Source organism: Vulpes lagopus, chromosome 15 (genome assembly GCF_018345385.1).
Source record: "Vulpes lagopus strain Blue_001 chromosome 15, ASM1834538v1, whole genome shotgun sequence".
NCBI lineage: Eukaryota > Metazoa > Chordata > Mammalia > Carnivora > Canidae > Vulpes > Vulpes lagopus.
The window spans coordinates 15443788-15463014 of record NC_054838.1 but is presented as its reverse complement, the minus strand read 5'-3'; the positions used below and the strand labels follow the sequence as shown (position 1 = coordinate 15463014).

Sequence of the window (19227 nt, the reverse complement as noted above, 5' to 3'; positions counted from 1 at the left end):
CATCTTTGAGAATATAGTGGCAACATGGCTTTAAGATGAAATGAGTTGACATCTGGAAGATGTCTAGGGAGACTAACACATGGTAATTACACACACACATATAAATAAAATGTCTATTATATGTACATATATAAATACAATGTATATTAATAAAAATAACATAATAGCCTATAGTTAAGTAGCATTTAAAATCTATGAACTAGGTTTTAAGTTACAGATATTTGAGGTAAAGAGAAATGAAGTATCTTGTCCCAGGTGAGCTAATAAGTGGAGAGTCAGGATTCCCATGGGGCTCAGGACTGGCTAGTTCCTGTCCTTTAGTAGGGCTGTATGGAAGAAATGAGATTGCAGGCTGGATTGAAAACAACGCATTCACTCCTCACTGATGAGCAGACACAGAGAACAGTGAGTTCCTGAGCCCTGAGGTGCAGTCAGGACACATTAGGCATCTGGTCTCCATGGATGCTTCCAGAGCTGCAAGGATGAAGGGAGCCTCTCCAGCCCCGGGGTTCCTGGGTCCAGGGGGATGACTGCAGACAGCTCTCCTCATCCCAGCCTTGAGTGTCACACTTGTTCATACTTGGAGAGACCGCCCTCAGTGTGACATTATAACACTTGCCATCACCCTCTAGGCACAGGGTTAGGTGTTGTCACATACAGGCCTTTGGAGCCTTCTTGGTAATTCAGCCAGAGGCGCCACTTATTCTGCGTCCTGTGGCCCAGAATTATGAGATGCCACAGCTCAGAGGCCAATAAATAAAGATAACCCTCTGTGGGTCAGGCCCTGAATCATGCAGAGCTGGAGGTGTCAGCAAAGTTTCAAGACTGGTTGAGGTTCCCCTCAAACTGTAGCCCCATGAGGGCACTGTACCAACCACACTTGCCAGCTGGCACCCGGGCCCTACAATCACACACAAGGGGGCGTGCGGGGCACAGTGTAACCACATCAGAGCCAGGAAGTAAACTCGACTTTTTGTTTCAAAACCTTACAGCCATCCAGTGCCTGACATTCTGATGTATTTATAAATAAAATCATAGAGCGGTGGAGAAATCTCCCAAAAGTCACAGAGAAGTGGCTGGTGATCTAAATTCTTGGCCCACACAGTAAAACTTTTTCAATCGTCTCTGAGATGTTACTTGAAAGATGGGGGTGGGTGGGGTTTGTGCACAATCCATGAGCGGCCTCCGATGCCCCATGCATTGCCACCAGGAGCACCGCTGGCCAGAGGAGGAGACTTGGCTTATCATAGCCCCAAGTGGGAATGGCATGTGTGTGTGTGTGTCCAGCCAAGTGAGAACTTTAAAACATGAGGAAGAAATTCCAAACTATTCCAAAAAGCAAAGGCACCGAAGTCCATAAAAAATGCCATATTTTTCATCCTTTTATTATGCATACTACCTGACCTAACATGGCATTCGTCTCTGGGTAAAAATAGAATGCTTCTTTAAAATCAGCTCTGATCTTCATACTTTTAGTCAGAAGCATTTCCTAAAGCACAACGTGACAGCTTAAGTATTTCCAAAACTTTAGGGGGAATTAAAGATCCCTTCATCTTCTCTCTTCTACAGCTATGAACTTACTTTGCCACAGGAAACCTATGTTCTCCTGTGTCTACTGTAGTCTAGAAGATGCAGGCGGAAAGAATGGGAGAAGTCCCCAGGCCCTGTCTTGCACTATCCATCCTGATGGGCTCATGGGAAGGTGGTTTGGGGCAGTAGGTTGCGTCATATGAACTGTTATGACGTAAGTGCCTGGGTCCCTCTCCAGACTGGGACTCGCCCAGGTCTGGGGCCTAGGCAAAGCTGCCTTTGCCTCTCCCAACTCTTGGCATAAAGTAATACCGAGTGCATGTTTCTTGAATGAGCAAATGAATGAATGAGTGAAGGAGTGATTGATTAAATAAATAAATAGTCTGTGGGGGAGACCCCATTGTTGTATTTTTCCCAGCAGAAGAGATTTTCCAGCCTATTACACTAATGAGGGCTAATATTCTCCGTTATTTTGAGGATAGCTAGAAATTTGCTGCTAATTTAAATAAAATGGTTACGTTTACTCATTAACCAATTACGTGCTTCCCAGCAGCTTCACCTCACTAATTTGATTAGTTAGACCATGCTTTCTCCCACCCAGGGCCTTCTCTGAGAGCTGAGAATATCACAACTGTATCAGAGTCAACTTTTTAAACAACATGTAAGCAGAATCTCTCAAAGGGTTTAAACACGGATGTGAATCCAGCCCCTCTTTCCAGCCCAGTCTTTGGGCCCCATTGGGCCCCACTATGAGTAGTCCCATGATACCACTCCTATCACTAGACCAAGTCCGTTTCTCAAGGGAAATGAAACTTTCCCAACTATGGGGCCTTCCTGAAAGATAACCCGTCATATGTTTGAAGGATGAAAGAATGAAAATGGAGGAGAAACTAGAAGCCAAAATACAGGTACCCTTCCCAGGCCTGTGTCTGCCAGTGGCCTGCAGTACATCTGGGCTCAGGCCAACCAGCTCACATGCCCAGATGTCATTTTCTTGTTATTTGTCAGAGGTGGACTGGACTTAGCAAATATCTAAGTGTCTGCAGCAGAGACAGGCTTCCTGGGCCAGCAGAAGACCTTGACTTTCCACACCCTTGGGAGTTAGCTGCAGGGCCACGTGATTGGCTCTGGCGAATCAAACGTGAGAGGAAGGGATGTGAGGCGCTTTTCATCTGAGGTGTGAAAGTCAGATTTCCAGTCACGCTCCTTCCTCTTTGGGATGTTGTGGGTAGAACCGTGTACCTCAAAAATTCATACATTTGAGGTCCTAACTCTCCTCCCCCAGTATCTCAGAACATGACCTTCTTTGGAAACAGAGTCATTAGTTAGATGTAATTAGTTAGGTTATGATGAGGAATGGCTGGCTTCCTTATAACAAGGGGCAGAGGTGTGCACACAGGGAGAACCGCATGAAGGCGGAGTTGGGCCATCACAACCACCATGCTGGTTGGCCAACGACTCGCAGAAGCTAGCAGAGACGCCTGAAACAGATCCTTTCCTGGAGCCTTTTGAGAGGGCACAGGAACACCTTGGTCTTGACCTTCTAGCTTCCAGAACCGTGAGACAAAGCATTTTGGCTGCTGGAGGTGCCCAGTTGGCAGACTTTGGTGGTGGCTGCCTTAGGAAATAGTACAGGGCAACGTCCGCGTGGTCAGACTGTGAATCCACTGTGGGCATCTGCACCGCTCATGGCCTGGGGAGGTGCTCCACCTTTAGCCAGCTTTGTAAACAGGGTAAGAGAATTATCTAAGACCTGGAAATAAGACAAAATGGGAGAGGAAATGGTCTACCCTCTGACTATCATACTGGGCCACTGTCTAACAGGCGCACCCAAGAGGATGCAATTTTCCAGGAGAATGTGCTTGTGTTTGACTTTGCTATTTACCTTTTGATTAGTACCCAGACACTATGAAGTTAAAAGCTAACTTCCAGATTTCTGCCTTCGTAGTAAAGATCACACTAAAGGCTATGATTTTATTTCCCTATAGGGCACTAACCACTTCGGTATCTAATCTAGCAATCTTATCCTAACATTCCTTTTTAGAATGTGCCTGCAGATCCTGAGCTCCTTAAATGCTCTCAGTACCTGCCTCACCTTCTTACTAGATTCCTTATGAATGAGTTAACTAAGTTTTTGTCACATGTTCATTTTAATTTGATTAATAATCATATTTTACTTTCTGGAATCAACAAAATAAACTTGTTTGGTTAATGGCAATGAGGTTTGAGGATTATTACCTGACCACTACAGATTCCTTCTGGCTTTAAAACCCTGAATGGATAAACTTAGACATTTGAAAGAAGGAACCAAGGGAGGGAAGTGACTGTCAAGGTCAGCAGGATAAACAGGGCCAGCTTGCTGTCCTGCCTTCTTGACCTTTTTCCTCCTTTGCCAGCCATTCTTGGCCATGGTTGGCTGAGATCCAAGGTAGGCAGCTCAACTCTGGCCACTTATGTAATTCTTAGGAGAGAGAGAAGAGTCCAAGTCCTGGCTGTAGTGAAGGCTGGAGGATTAAAAAATAAAGAATAGCCTGCCTACAGCCCGAGGATGGGAACTTAGTGAGGGGAGTGACTTTCATCAGGTTCATGACTCTTTCCCAGGGCCAAGAACACTCTCCGGTACTTGGTGGACTCTCGTTGATTTAAGAAGAAAAAAAAAATGCAAAGAATTAAAAAGTCATAGAATTTCAAGGTGGGAGGACCCTTAGGGATTTATTAGCTTAAGCATCTATCTACATGATTTGGAACCTTTCATAATGCCTCTGGAGCTCACCAAACCTGACTTGGACGCCTCTGAGGATGGAGAAGTCACAATATCACCTGAGTCAATGACTGGGATGAGTTTCCTTAGACTCAGCCAAAAATCTGTGTCTTTATAATGTTGGATATTTTCAAGTCCCTCTTAAATCTGCTCCTCTCCGGGCTACATGATTCCTATCTCAAGGGTATGGTCTGGAATCTCTTTACCAACCTGGTAAAAGAATAGCCAAAATCTAGTAACCAGTGACTGTGTACCAGGTTTTGTTGTCTCGATGCTTTATGTGCATCGATTTTTAAAATTCTTACAACCTTGTAAGGTAGGTATTACTATAATATAGGTGAGGAAATTGAGGCACAAGGAAATTTGGACATCTCTCAAGGAACCTGATTAGTAAGTGGTCTGGCTGGGATTTGAACCCAGACAGCCTGGTTCTTGACCACTGTATACTGCCTCACCATTTGCCTTTCAACATTTTCAAGCTTCCTATCATATGTGATGTGTAGGGAGGAATGTGTGAGATTTCATAGCAGACGGCACAAAGACTGTCACCTGGGCTCATCTCTGCTCCCCAACAACATGAGGTGCCACGTCCCTTTCCTGAAGTTATTCAGTGCACCACCTGTACTGCTGTATGTGGCAGTCCTGGCAGTCCCATCTGTGCATATGTGAATCTCCCTGGTCTTTCCTTGGCCTCTGTGGCCATGGTAACAAAGATTTTGCTGAGAGCTGCCAGTCAGGGGAAAAATGTCCCTGGAAACACATATTGAGGGTCTGATTTGGACTAAGTCTAGCAGATTCAGAGAATCCTTGAGGCCTGTTTCGTCCACAGTCCCCTTATGAGGTGTACCTTGGCTTCATATTGAGGTGACATCCTCGAGCTCCTCCTTTTCTCATCCCCTCCATGTGCCAGTGAAGTTCTTAGGGGCAAGTAGATACCTTTGGGAAGGCCTGCGAGTCAGAAGCCCTGCCTTATCACCCACCGCTTGTCCCCTGCACCCGTGTCTACCTCTGGTGGATGGATGAACTCCACTAAGGACACACAGCCCATCTCCAGGTGGACCCTATCTCCAGCTCACCAGGCAGGCCAGGCTCAACTATTTCCTGCTATAGCAGGGTCCCTACACCAGCTCGTTCTGGGAACTGTGTTTGATCCAAGGTTAATGTCCAGACTCCTTACCTCTGGGCACTAAGAGCTGTGCACTGCAGCTGCAAGCCTGGTGGGAGAGAGTAACTGGGCCCCTATGTTTCCCGCACAGTCCAATCACATGACTGTGGCTTTGAGGAATGGGGAGGGGGACCCAAGTCTCTAAGACTTGCTGTAGATCTACATCAAGAAGCTGATTATAAAGCACCAAGGGAAAGAAGCCCCAAGCCTTCCTGGCAAGCACAGTATAAACTCACAGCTTCCCAGACTGAATTTCAGAAAGAAAGAACTGGAGGAAGTAGATAGAGCTGGTAAAGCTGGGCCTGGAGCTGGCCAGCCCAGCTTCCTCATTTGTGGAGAAGAAGACAGGCCCAGATGAGACTAATCAATGGTGCCAGGGACCAGAATCGTCATTACCTTTGGGTAGCAGTATTGGCCAAGAGAGGAATGAGGAAACCCAGTGGGATAATGGGCTCAGACTGGATGGTACCTACACAGTTGTCCATAAATGTGGAAATTCATTGAACTGTACACTTTAGATGTGTGTATTTTAGTGTAAGATCATATCTCAATAAAAGAGTAGAACAAAATAAAGGCCCAGGGAGGGTTAAAAGTGACATTGCCACTGTGTGGCAAGACCAAGCCTAGAACTCAGACTTCCTGAAGCCCTCCCCCCACACTCCACTGCAGTTTTGCTACCACAGAAACTCAGTGATGCTCCATTAGTCTACAGGTAGGCTTTGACCAGGGCAGGAATCCATGGGACATGGCACATGAGGCCAAGGAAAGTCAGTCCAGCGTGGGCTGGAGGTAGAATCTTGAGAGTGCACAGACTGAGCAAAGCTTAGTGAGCAATAGTAATAGTATAGTACTATAGCAATATTATTAGCTAACACTCATCGAACACTTACTATATGCCAGACACTATTCTAAATACTTGACATGTATTAAATCTTTACAACCACCTTCATGGTATATACCATTATTAACATGTATCTTACAGAAAACAGAATAGGTCCCCATTTAAAAACTTGACAACTAGAGTGTCAAAGCTGATGTTTGGACTCAGACAATCTGATTCCAGAATCCATGCTCTTAACCACAGCACAGACTACCCTATATCGAATCATCAGCAGCTGGTAGCCTGGCAGCCTTTGCCCAACTGACATCCACCATCCCACAGAGGAAACACTCACTATTTGTCCAGTGGCCCAGATAAGCAACAACCCTGCAGATTTCCACATCAACTTGTTAAAAGCCAGTTCATAAGCTGCCTCCTGGACTGCAAGGAATAAAAGGCAGGGAATTTACAAGAAGACCAAACTACTTGTGACCTGGCCACCTTGGCCAATACTCAAGGACAATGTGGGTATTTTCTGAGCTTAAAATTCAGGGAATTAATAATCAGGGAAATGCAAATTAAAACCACAGTGTGATACTACTATACACCTGCCACAATGTCTATAATTTAGCAACAGAGGTCATTCCAAATGTTGGCAAGGATGTGGAACAACTAGAACTCTAATATGTGGTTGGTGGGAGTAAAAGTTGATGTAATTAATTTGGAAAACTGTTTCACTGTATATTGGTTGGCTTGGGCTGCCACAACAAAATGTCACCGGCTGGGTGGCTTAAACAGTAGAAAGTCATTTTCACATAGTTTTCGAGGCTGGGAAGTCCAAGATCCAGGTGCTGATATGTTCAGCTGTTAGTGGGAGCTCTTTTCCTAGCCCCCTAACTGCTGCCCTCTTGCTGTGTTGTCACATGGTAGGGGTGGGGGAGAGAGAGAGAGATTGAGACACTGAACTCTCTGTGTCTCTTCTTACACGGACACTAATTCTATCAGATTTGGTTTCCAGCTTTATAACCATATTTGTCCCTAATTGCTTCCTTACTCCAAGTACAGTCAGGATTAGTGTTTTCACATATGATTTTTGGGGTGATACAATTCAGTCCGTAGCATTCTGCCCCTGGACTCCCAAGTTCATTTCCTTCTCCCCTGCAAAATGCATTCATTTCATCCCAACAGCCCCCAAAGTCTTTAGGCATTCCAGCATCAACTCTAAAGTCTAAAGTGCAAATATTATCCAAGTATCATCTAAATCAGATGTGTGTGAAGCTCAAGATATGATTTATGCCGAGGCAAAATTTCTCTCCAGCCAAAAGCCTATGAAATCAGATAAGTTATGTGCTTCCAAAATACGGTGGTCAGACAGACATGGGCTAGACAAGCGCATTCCAGAAGGGGGAATGGGTCCCAAACAATTGGGAGGAAGGGAGTGATGGGTCCCAAACAAGCCCAAACCCTTGGCAAGACTATTTCCGTTAGCTCTCAAGGGTTGAGAATAACCCTCTTGGTCTTGATGCTCTGCCCTCCAGGCCCACTGGAGTGGCAGCATCATCCCCATGGCTCTGTGGAGTTGCCTGCCCATTTGGCTTGCCGGAGTGGCACTGCCCAAGCTGTTCCCTGCTTTGGTCCCACTCCTGAGGCACTGGACAGGGGTCATCCTGGCCCACTGAAACCAGAGAGGTAGGCTCACCCTGTGAGGACAGCCTTGCCCTTAGGGCTACGGTGGGCTGGCATCGCTGATGATCTCTGAATGGCCTTCAGCACCATTCTTCCCTTTTCTTGAGGAAGAGGGCATGTTCTACGGTCCTGTCTTGGGAAAGCCAAGAAGCCCATCAGCCTGCCTTCATTCTGTCCTGCTCTCTATTTAGTTCAGGCTGCCAGTGTCTCTGCTGCTATGAACCCCTCTAGACATTTATGGCTTCTGCAGCTGTGATGGTGGATTGCATCCATGAGTCCCACCACAATCTCTTAATCAAATAGTCATTTTGCTGCACTCAGTATTTTCTTCAGAAGCAGCTTTCTCATTTTTAAAAAATATGGACAGGCTGAGAATTGTCCAGATCTTCAAGTTAAGGTTAAATGAGGTCATAGGGGTCAAGCCTTGATCCAATGGGATTAGTGTCCCTTCAAGAAGAGATACCAGTGAGCTCACTCATTCTCTTCCTCCCACGTGGGGTCACAGAGAAGGTAACCATCTGCAAGCCAGAAAGAGCCCTCACCAGAAACCAAATCAGCCAGCACTTTGTTCTTGAACTTTCCAGGCACCAGATAATAAAGTTCCTGTGGCATTATGTTATGGCAGCCCCAGCAGACTACGCACTATACAGTCAATGTCTGCTATAAGTAACCAGAGCAACCCAATGACTAGTGGTTCGACTCCTAGGTATAAATCCACAGGAAATGAGCGCATATGTGCACCAAAAGACATGAACAAGGATGTTCAGAGCAACAGTATTCATAATACTCTGAAGTTCACAATATCCTAGGTGTCCATCAGCCGTAAATGTATGGTCAATATGGTACACTCATAAAATGGAATATTACATAGTAATAAAAGTTACAACTACATGTAGCAGCATGGAGGTACTTTATAAATATAATGATGAAAGAAAGAAGGCAACACGAGAAGACATACACCCTATGATCCTATTTATATAAAATTCAGAATCGGGCAATAATGCTTTTTTCCTGATCCGGGTACTGGTTATGTGGGTGTGTTTGCTCTGAAAGTTCACTAATCTGTACAGTTCAAACTTGTCTACTTTCTATACACATGTTACATGTCAATAAAAAGTTTACATAAAAATAGTCCACCCTGAAAAATATCACAGCATTGTAAGAATGAAGAATGAGTTGCTGTACGGTGTGGTGTGGGGATAGTGTGATCTGACTGACCAGTCAGTGATGCCACAGCAGCTGGGCCCACAGAAAGGAAGAGATGGAGGAGATCACAGCGGACAATTGACGTGAAGGCCCAGCACAGTATGCCGGGTGACACGCGTATATCATGATAGCCTTCGGTTGTATGTTGAGGGGGGTAAATGTCTCTTTTATATACACTGAAGTATGATTGCACAAACATACATATCTTCTATACCATCTTTTAAAAAAATTGCAATTCTGGGGGTAAGATAAGTAAACTTGGAAATGTCAAATCAGAACAGATCAGTCTATGGCAGCCAGGGGCAATGGTCCATTGCACTTTGTTGGATATGTCATCTCTCTTGTCTGTGTCTCCGCATCCTCTTTGGATATCTGAAGCCTAGGCTGCGACTGGCTGATTTTTCCTAGGATAACTTATTTTCCTGATAGCTTCCTCTCATTCTCCACCAGGAGAAGGTCAGACGAGCTAGAAAAGCTCTTGTGGCTATAAATTTTGGACTGCAGCTGTGATCTACTAAAGGGCAGAGCCCCAAAGGCTATGAAATGGCACTCTGAAGGGATTCTGAGATGTCAGGGAGCTTGGGGGGCCCATGGGTTCCCTCCTGCTAGGGAAGGGCATGGCTGCCAGAACCAGGACTGTGATTTACCCACAGCCTCCCCAAAGAAGGCAGGTGTTCCCCTTTAGGAATCGATCGCCTTCCTTGCTCCCCACTCCTGAGGATCCAGGCACCCCAGCATTGGCTATCCCAGCTTCCTTCCAGGCAAGGCAGGTATGATTCTCCCCTTTTACTCATGAGCATACTCCTAATGAAAAATCCTGGAGGCCCCTGGGCCTAGAATCACCATGACACAAGTTTAACCATCCTTCCCCATGCCAGACATACCTGAGTACACCCCCACAGGGGGCTCTCCCAGGGAACTCACCTGGGGGGTCATCCCGTGGCAGATGTACACGATGGGAACATTCTCTGTGTCCGGACCCTGATCGAGACACAAATCGGTCTTCAGAGAGTTCTGCAGCTGCACGCCAGAGGAGAGGTGGCCACACCAAAGAGAAAGGAGCAGAGAAACAAATGCATTAAATCAGGAGAAGCCAGCATTCCACTGAGACAGGCTCCATTTCCATAATCAACCCGAGGCCCTTGGAATACTATGAAAGCAACAGGCACCAGCTTTTGGCTGGCAGAAAGCCGCTGAGGGAACCCAGTCTCCTGTGAAAGAGAAGCATTCTCATATTGTTAAACAATAAGCCGAGACAGTCTAGGTAGGAATAAAAGATACACACGCATGCATACACACAAGAGATGGTGCTAGGGTTTTCACTCTCTCTGTTTCCACAGAGGTGGCACAAAGGCTTTTAATAATCCCTGGATAAAAGTCTTTGCTCTGGAAGGTTGGGTGAAGTGGGCAACAGATTAGCTGCTTTCCAGCCTGAGATGTCCTCTGGGACCAGGTCTTCTCTGCCTCCTGCAGATCCAGCAGTGGCTAGCCTGGCCCCAGGGGTGCCCAGATGATGAAGATTCTCCAGAGTGGCAGGTGAATAAGAGAGGAGGGGGCCAAGGCAGTAGGTGAAGAGAGAAGTATCTCTTAGCCTCACCTACAGGCACATAGCAATCAACAGAACCAATGCCTTACCATGTCAGGTAAGAAAGCCAATCTTCAGTGTCCCTTTCTGGAATAAGCCCACTCCCAGTCCCTGGAAAGGACAGCACATAGCCCACATGGCCCTGGTCACCAGCCACAGCTAAGTAGACCACAGTGGACACCAACAGGCAGTTTAGAATGAGTTAAGAATTCTTTCTTTTTCTCTCTCTCCTCCATCCTTCTCTTTCTGGAATGTAACTGTCTCATCATCCTCTTCTGTGCTAGAACTCTCAGTGAGAGAGTCAGGGGTCAGTGGGTGGTGGCCACTAGAATTGTGAGGCCATTTAGATTGGGTATGGAGGATCTGCTGGGCCATGTGTCGGCAGAGAAATCCAGCTGTGGCCAAGGAAGATATGAAGCCTGAGACAGGACTAGAGACAGTGTGCCCCTGCTATGGCTTTATGGCTTCCCAGCTCTAGTGCCCCTGTCCAGCTGTGTACTTCAGTTCCTGTGCCCATAGGAGAGTTTGTGGCATCACTACCCACCTTACCTTGAGTTTGCTTATATAGCTCGTGTGAGCAGCAAAACTCTGTTTTGACCAGGAAACGGATATTGGAATTCAGGGAAGACCAAGGCAATGGACCACAGGTGGGTCATCTATCCAAGGAGGCCAAAGACTGACAGTGCCTGATATTCCACGGTCCTGATGACTTGTGGCAGGAATGCAGTGAACCCAATTAAGGGGTATGAAATGGAACAGCCAGAGGCACATGTGTGCTCTATGCATACCCTCTTCTTGACAGGGAGCAAGGAACAGAGTCGAGTTCTTTTCTCCTGAACTTCCTCTCCTCTACTGCGGTAAAGGCATCTCAATCCCAAACTTGCAGTTTGGAGATCCTGAAGAAATATAAACTCTAGGCAGAGCCCCAGAAACATCTATGCAGAACATGCTCTTCTATAAAACGACTACTCGGCTTGCCTTTGTGAGGGAGCACATGTAAACACTCTCTGTGAAGCCGAGGACTAATCCATTAGTGAGACCCTCGAACTGCTGTCACAGGGAGAAAGGTCCAGAGAGCAGAGATGTCAGACTTGACTTTCTCCTAGGTTTTCAAAGCCATCCTCTGGGTGAGGACCTAGGTGGTACCTTTTACTAAAGGCCCCCCGGCTCTGTGTCATCCCTCCCCCATGAAGCAGGTGGTCTGTGGGTGCTGTGGGGACACACAGGCTGGGATGGGATCCTGGCTCCAGCTGTGTGGTCTTGGACAGAGAACACAACTCCTTCTTGTCTGTTTTCCTTTCTCTTAAATAGGGATAGGACTGGTGCCCCCACCTCAGAGGATTGTTAGAAGAAGTAAGTGCAACAACACCCGCAGGTACGGAGTACAGGGCCTGGCAAAGGGCAAATGTGCAGTAATTGTTAGCTATTCTCATGACCGCTGTAACCCTGCAGACAGCCACTAAGGGAAACCTGCTGTTAGAGCTGCATCTGTGTGCCAGCTACTGTGCTCAGCGCTTTCCACGGGTCACCCCATCTCATGCTCAGCAGAACCCAGCCAGGTTGGCAATATTCTCTCATAAGGATGAGGAGCTGCAGCATAGCAAGTGGTCTGCCTCACTTCCCTGGCCGTGATGCCGCTCCCATGGCACGGACCCCTCCGCATATTGCCTCTACTTATGCTTTCTCTTAGTCTGGCTAAACCCCCCTCTTCCTTTGGTCTTCAGCTTCTCTGTCATTCTGCAAGTCTTTCCTGACTCAAGTCTGGGTGGAAGGCCATGGCCCTGTGCTCCCCCAGCACCTCCATTTAAATTGTTGCTGCACTTAGTGTGCATGTTCCTGGTGCTTCTCCACGTGCCTGTCTCTCTCCCCTGTCTGACCAGGCCAGGTCTTGGTCTTTCTCATGGTCTCTGACATGGGCCAGCCCGGCACATGGCAGACAGTCAATATACATGTGGAAGGAATGAATGAAGACAGTGAACAAAGGAATGGCATTCCCAGATGAATGACATTGGCAACTGGGCAAGTGACAAGTTCTTCCCATCATCCAGATGGGGACAATCCTGAGACTGAAAAATGCCCCATGAGATGGTATGACCATAGCTTTTAAGGTTTTGTAAATTGTCGGGATTACACAGGGAGTGAGTGGCAAAGCTAACATTCAGAAGCCGGGCATGTCTGTTTCTAGATGCTGCTCCAACTCTGCTGTCAGCACTAGAGCTGGGATTAATCCAAAGACCCCCATGGGGCTCAATGATCCAGGGGAAACCCATGCCCACACAATGGGGCCCACAGGCCCTTCTGCCCGCAGGTGCCATTAAAGGGACCTGTTAGTGGATTAATGGGCTAGGTTATAGACTTGACCCGGCCCCACTGAGAGTCCCAGGAGGTTATTTGACCTGAGCAATGTAGTTTGGCATAAGTCAGAACGGAAAAAGTAAAAAGAAACTCTACCTCTGAGAGGACATCTGGTCTCTGCATTTCAGAATAAAAATAATCACCAGGAAGGATGACTCAGCCTCAGCAAATCCTCTTGCTCTTGCGGCTAAGCCTGCTTTGCCCATCTTCACCCTATTGCCCCCATTAAGAGTTCATTACGCTCCTTGACAAGCAAGCGTGGCTCTGTTCTGTCCAAGCTCTGCCTGTGGAGGAGCCAGAAGGGAGGGGAAGTGGCTGGGCCCCAAACAGCAGCTGGCAGATGTACACGTGGGGGGTCGGAGACCTCCGCCAGCCCCAGGGATGGCTGCATGGCTCAGTCCTTCAGGATGGTGAGAGAATGACTTCTCAGCACATCAGAGTAAAAACAGCTTGAACTAGGGACTCAGACAGATCCACATCACAATCTTGTATATGCCACTTACTATTTGATCAGCTAAAGGTTTCTGGGTGTGGCAGTAAAAGGGCCATATGGTAAACCTGCTGTACGTGCCATTAAGATGAGACCCTTTTGCTTGGAAGACAAGAATACCTTTGATCAAAACCCAAAACTGCAATAGCCACACACATACACACACACACACACACACACACACACACACACACACACCCCTCCACTGTTGCTTTCCCACTGTGGCTGATACTGTTCAGCTACAATGACAGCTTGGTGAGAACATGAATCTAGAAGCTGGCCCTGGCTCGGTTTCTCCAGAGCCACAGCAGCATAACCATCCTCTCTGGATTGGGTTCAAGCATGGCCAAGCATCACTCACAACTTGCTATGGGCAGAGTGTGGGGGCACCAGCAACAGCTGGTCCTCAGAACAGCCCTGGGGAGGGAGATAGGACTGATGGGCACTTCACAGACAACAGCATATGGAGTTTCAGGTAATAGCCAGGTGGCACCAGCTAAGTTTTCTGGCACCCAAATTACACCAGCCTGAGAAGTAAAGACGGAAGGGGCCACTGAGTAACTTCCTCAGGATGTGTCAACCGTGCCGTAGAAACTTTTGTGGGAGAATACGACCCCCTCCTACAGGTTGGCCAGCTAGACAACAGAGGTCTGATGGGGGATATGGGGATTCCTGGGATCCTGGCTCTGTGTTCTGGAGAATCCAAGATGTTAAAGTTGGGAGGTCCACAGAGAACACGGAGGCCAATCTTCAGCAAGCGTTCTTCTTCCCCTCCCAGGCAGATGCTCTGCGTGATACATTCCTGCTGAGGCAGGCCTTGAACTCGGTTCTGATCACAGCTCATCCAAGGAAGAGGCCTCAGTTCTTCCTTCAAGTTTTATCCCGGGATATCCAAAAGGCCTGAGGGAATACTCTCCAAAGGGAAGAAGCAGAGTGATATCAGAAGCTGATGTTTTAGACTCAGTTTCTCCATCAATGACCTACGTGAACATGGGAAGGTCACTTTGCCTTTTTGTTTCCTCGTGTAACATGGCAGCAGTCCTCTGTGTCGGTTTGAGAGCTTATAACTGTCAGCAGAAAAGCTCTATGTGTTCAGGAAGCAAAAACCAGATGAGATATCCAAAAAATCAATCAGCTATCATTGAAAATACTTTGAGCTGAATGGTCCTGAGATCATTGGGAGAATGGTAGTTTGTCATAGTCAAAGCATCTTAACTTGAGACAGAACATGCAAATTGTCAGGATATATGATATTTATGTATCTTAGGCTTTTTTCTACTCTAGAAGCACAGTATTATTTTGCCCCATAGGAAGAAACCGCGGCCCATAGATGTTAAGACACTTGACTGACAAGTGGCTTGGCCAAGATTGGTACTGGGTCTTTCTGGATCCAAACCCTGTGCTCTGCCCTCCATTGGTGTGACTGCTCTGTGCCAACCAACAGGTGGGACTAAAACATCCCTCAAAATACAGTGAACCAGGGAAGGTTATGTTCCAGAACTCCTTTCCTGGAGGCCGTGTGTATGAGTGGAGAGTGTAAGCCCTTAGACGGGGGAGCATGCGGGCTGGTTGCTAGACCTCAGGCACTCACTCTGGGGAACAGTGGGTGTTTTTTATGTTACCTTGCAAGGCTACCCTAACTGCAGGTTTTTGTTTTAATAAGTAGAACATGCAGGTTTGAGGCTAGAGCTAAATTGCTTAAGACTCTAAAGAAGAGACTTTAGAACTAGGGAACAGAAAGGTTTGGCTATGACACCAAAGGCTGCCCCCTGTCCACTGGTCTGCCAAGGTCCCATGTGGGAGGCTGTGTCCCATCTGCTGGTCTACCAGAGTTTCCACATGTGAGGCTGTGTCCCGTCCGATGGTCCACCAGACGTCCCACATAGGAGGCTGCCCCTTGTCTGCTGGTCTACCAGAGGTCCCAAATGGGAGGCTGTGTCCTATATGCCGGTCTACAGAAGTCCCACATGGGAGTCTGTGTCCCATCTGCTGGTCTACCAGAGTTCCCACATGGGAGGCTGCATCCTGTCCACTGGTCTACCAGAGGTCTCACATGGGAGGCTGGGTCCTGTCCACTGGTCTACCAGAGGTCTCACATGGGAGTCTGGGTCCTGTCCACTGGTCTACCAGAGGTCCCACATGGGAGGCTGTGTCCCATCTCCTGGTCTATAGAGGTCCCACATGGGAGGCTGTGTCCTAACTGCTGGTCTACCAGAGGTCCCACATGGGAGGCTTCCCCTTGTCCTGCTGGTCTACCAGAGGTCCCACGTAGGAGACTAAAGGCTCCTTCAGTCCTTTCCCCCAACTCTAGCCCTCTGCCTGGCCATGCCCTCTGTGTCTGCGTGAAGCCCCGAGGGGATGCTTCTTACCACACCATAGGCGATGATGTCTGAGTACATCCTCATCTCTGGGTATACACTGACCAGGTACCATCGGAAGGTTTTGCACTGCAGCTGTTTTCTCAGAGCCTTCCTCGCCGTGATGTCCCCAATGTCGATCCCCGAGTCCTGCACAGGGACACAAATGCACAGATCCAGCCACCACTAGGGTGCAGCTTCTTCCCAGACTTCCCACCAAGGTTCCCAGACACTGTTTAGTGAAGGGAGGACATGGGAACTTAGTTCATTCATTTCCCCGCATGCCCTTAACCCCATGACTTTCCCCATGTGGACACTGAAAAATGGGGTCAGCACTGATGGGTACTGTCAGCTAAGGCCATTGCAAAAAAATGGAAAAAAAAGGAAAAGAAAAGCTGTGGTCCAGGGGTAGGTGAAAGAAGCTGAAGCATACAGTCAGTGTAAGGTTTTATTTTCTACCTAAGAGATTCTGAGCTTTGGGGGAAGAGAGAGAGGGAAGGGAGAGAGTTGAAGATGGAGTGATACTAATCCAACCACTATTCCTAATAATTGCAACAGCAAAGGCTTGTAGAAGACTTGTGAAGTGCGAGGTTCTGTTCTGTAGACGTGCACGTATGTTTACATTAATGCATAGTGGTCTGTTTAAACCTATAGGGTAGGACTGTTTTCCAGATGCCGAGATGAGACAAAGAGAGGTTCAGGGACCTGTTGCCCAAAGTCCTACAGCTGATAAAAGGTGGAGCTGAGATTTAAACCCCATCAACCTGAGTCTGGAGTTTGCACTTTTAACCTACGCTATGCATCTGGAAGAGCCTGCTGTTCTGCCTCCTGAAACCAAGTTCTTGTGGGAGAAACAGACTCTCTCTCAGCTTGGGGACCTTTGTGTAGAGAGTACTTGTGTCTCTCACTTCCCAGGGGTATCAGAAAGGTGGCCTCCTGAGCCGTCACGGTACAGCAGGCAAGGAGTAGTGATGGAGACATGGATGTTCTTGAGTTAGAGGGAGGGAAAAGCCCTCATGTTTCTGGTGGTCCCAGAGCACAGGGGAGGACTCTGAGTCCCTGGGCCAGGACACCAGCCATTGAACAGGGCACAGAATCAGCCAAGGAAGGGATGATGCCACAGCAGAGGATGGTGAGGAGTCTCTGCAGCTGGAGATCAGATGGGGACTCAGTGAATCTCAGAGGATAACGCACCATGGGACTGGGGACCAGCGAGGTCCTGTGGTATCTCATAAGACAATAGCCCAGAGTGGAGAGAGAGGAGGCCAGGGAGGTACGGCTCTCTCCCACTGACACTGCAGCTCGTGCGCTGGCTGTGTGAGCCCCCTGGTTCTAGTGTCAACTCTGGGGTCGAGTTCGTGGGCTTGGGAAGGTAATGAAATGGATAGAATTTACATTTGAAGTGTCTGAGAAAAATCACAAAGAAAGCTGCTCCACATATCTGCATGTGATTGGAACAAAGTATTTGGAATTAGACATGGGGGCTCAACAGGAACAAAGTTAGATACGGAAGCAATATATTTATTGTTGCCCACCAGAACTTAGGTCATATAAAAATTTGAATCTGCTATGACCTGAGGGTTTAGGTTTCAGACTGCTAAGGTACAATGTCAGCAAGGACCTACCTTCTGAGTCCGTCTTAATGACCTCATCTATGATTTGCCTACTCCTCGGCTCCTGCCCAGAGCCTTCCCAGCAACTGCTACTTGGCCTTTCTCTGCCAGATTCAGGAAACACGTTTGACTAATCTCCATGTCCCTGACCTACCACTGAGCCTGAGCTGTATAGACGAGGCCAGGTTGAGGGAATATTTATGAAGTGTTGAATATAGCAATTGGCAATGAATGTGACCTACTCACTCCCCTCACTCTCCCCCCAAGGGATCTGTTAAGTATTAGCCCCTTAAGCTTCTCTGCACCTTATCCTCACAGCACACAGCTCTATGCCAGGACCCATGAAGGCCTTCCTCCTTCATGTTCTAATTGCCTTTATAGGAAAACAAATTAACACATTGTCTCAGCTTTTATGGGAGGCCACCAGAAGAACCAGTCCCTGGAAGTCTTCCATGTTTTCTTAAATTCTGGGTTCCCATGGGAAGACTTTCTACACTTAGGATCAAGGGAAAGTTTGTCTCTCTCCTACTGGAAGGTGGGAGAACTATCCAACAGAGGTCCATATTTGCTTTAACTTCTAGGAGACTCAAGAATCAGTGTTTTGCCAGCTTATATTTCTGGATTTCATGCCTCTTTCTTCTTCCTGATTATTAGTTGACTTTTGCCTTTCTGTTTTAATGGTTTGGTATATCTGTACTGTGTGTTTAGTGTAAATTGCATCAAACTCTTTTCAGATTGGGGGCAGAAATGGAAAAATAAGCCAACTTGCTCAGAGAAGGTCACCAGGGCCCTTATTATTAAAAAACAAAACAAAACATATCTTCCTCCTTTGCCAAATACTGAGTGTGTTGAATAGTGTCTCCTGCAAAATTCGTGTCTATCCAGAACCTCTGAATGTGATCTTATTTGGAAATAAGTTGAATTCATTAGAATTCATTAGAGACCTGTAGATGAAATCATTCTGGATTTAAGGAGAGCACTAAATGCAATGACAACTATCTTTATAAGAGAGAGGAGGGGGACGTTTGAACATGCAGAGACATACAGACAGAAGCCAAGACTAGAGTGATGCATTTACAGAGCAAGGAATGCCAGGAGCCACCAAAAGCTGGAAGACGTAAGAAATATCGTCCCCTAGAGCCTCCAGAGGAAGCACAGTACTGCCAGTACCTTGATTTTGGTTTTCTGGCCTCCAGAAGAGTGAGAGAATAAAATTCTGTTGTTCAAAGCCACTCAATTTGCAGTAATTTGTTATGGCAGTCCTCGGAAACTTAATATATTCAGCCACACAAAAAGCTGTCTGGTATTCCTGCCTGTGTGTGCAGCCACGCACAGTCTCTTGTAGCCAAACCCAAAGGAGGGGGCCATCACCCATGCACCATGGTGAGTCATCGCTGGCACTCAGCCTGTCTTTGGGCCAGAAGCAGGAGTAGGTCTAGAGTTCCTGAGTTCTGTGTAGGAAAATATCGACGCTTTGCTACAGGCTGACTTTCCGTTTGTTGATAAACAAACTGATTTCCAATTAAAGTAGAAGGGATGCCAGAGCTGGAGGCTCCTCTGGCCTTCCAACAGCTTAGGACTGAACATGGTAAGGAAGTAGGTGAAAGAGCTGCTCTGGCGGGCACACAGCCTGGGGAGGACTCAGCAGAGAAGGCAACC

At 47.3% G+C, this 19227-nt stretch overlaps 1 protein-coding gene across 1 annotated transcript in view; it reads right to left on the bottom strand.

Moving 5' to 3' along the window:
* The window catches only part of GALNT18 (polypeptide N-acetylgalactosaminyltransferase 18), a 340362-nt gene that overhangs the window by 36807 nt on the left and 284328 nt on the right, over window positions 1-19227 (bottom strand). Inside the window, exons 8-9 of the mRNA XM_041730190.1 lie at window positions 15968-16105; window positions 10093-10188 (exon numbers count right to left, since the gene is read on the bottom strand). Of these exons, the coding sequence (XP_041586124.1) occupies window positions 10093-10188; window positions 15968-16105 (234 nt within the window). The remainder of the gene's footprint in view (window positions 1-10092; window positions 10189-15967; window positions 16106-19227) is intronic.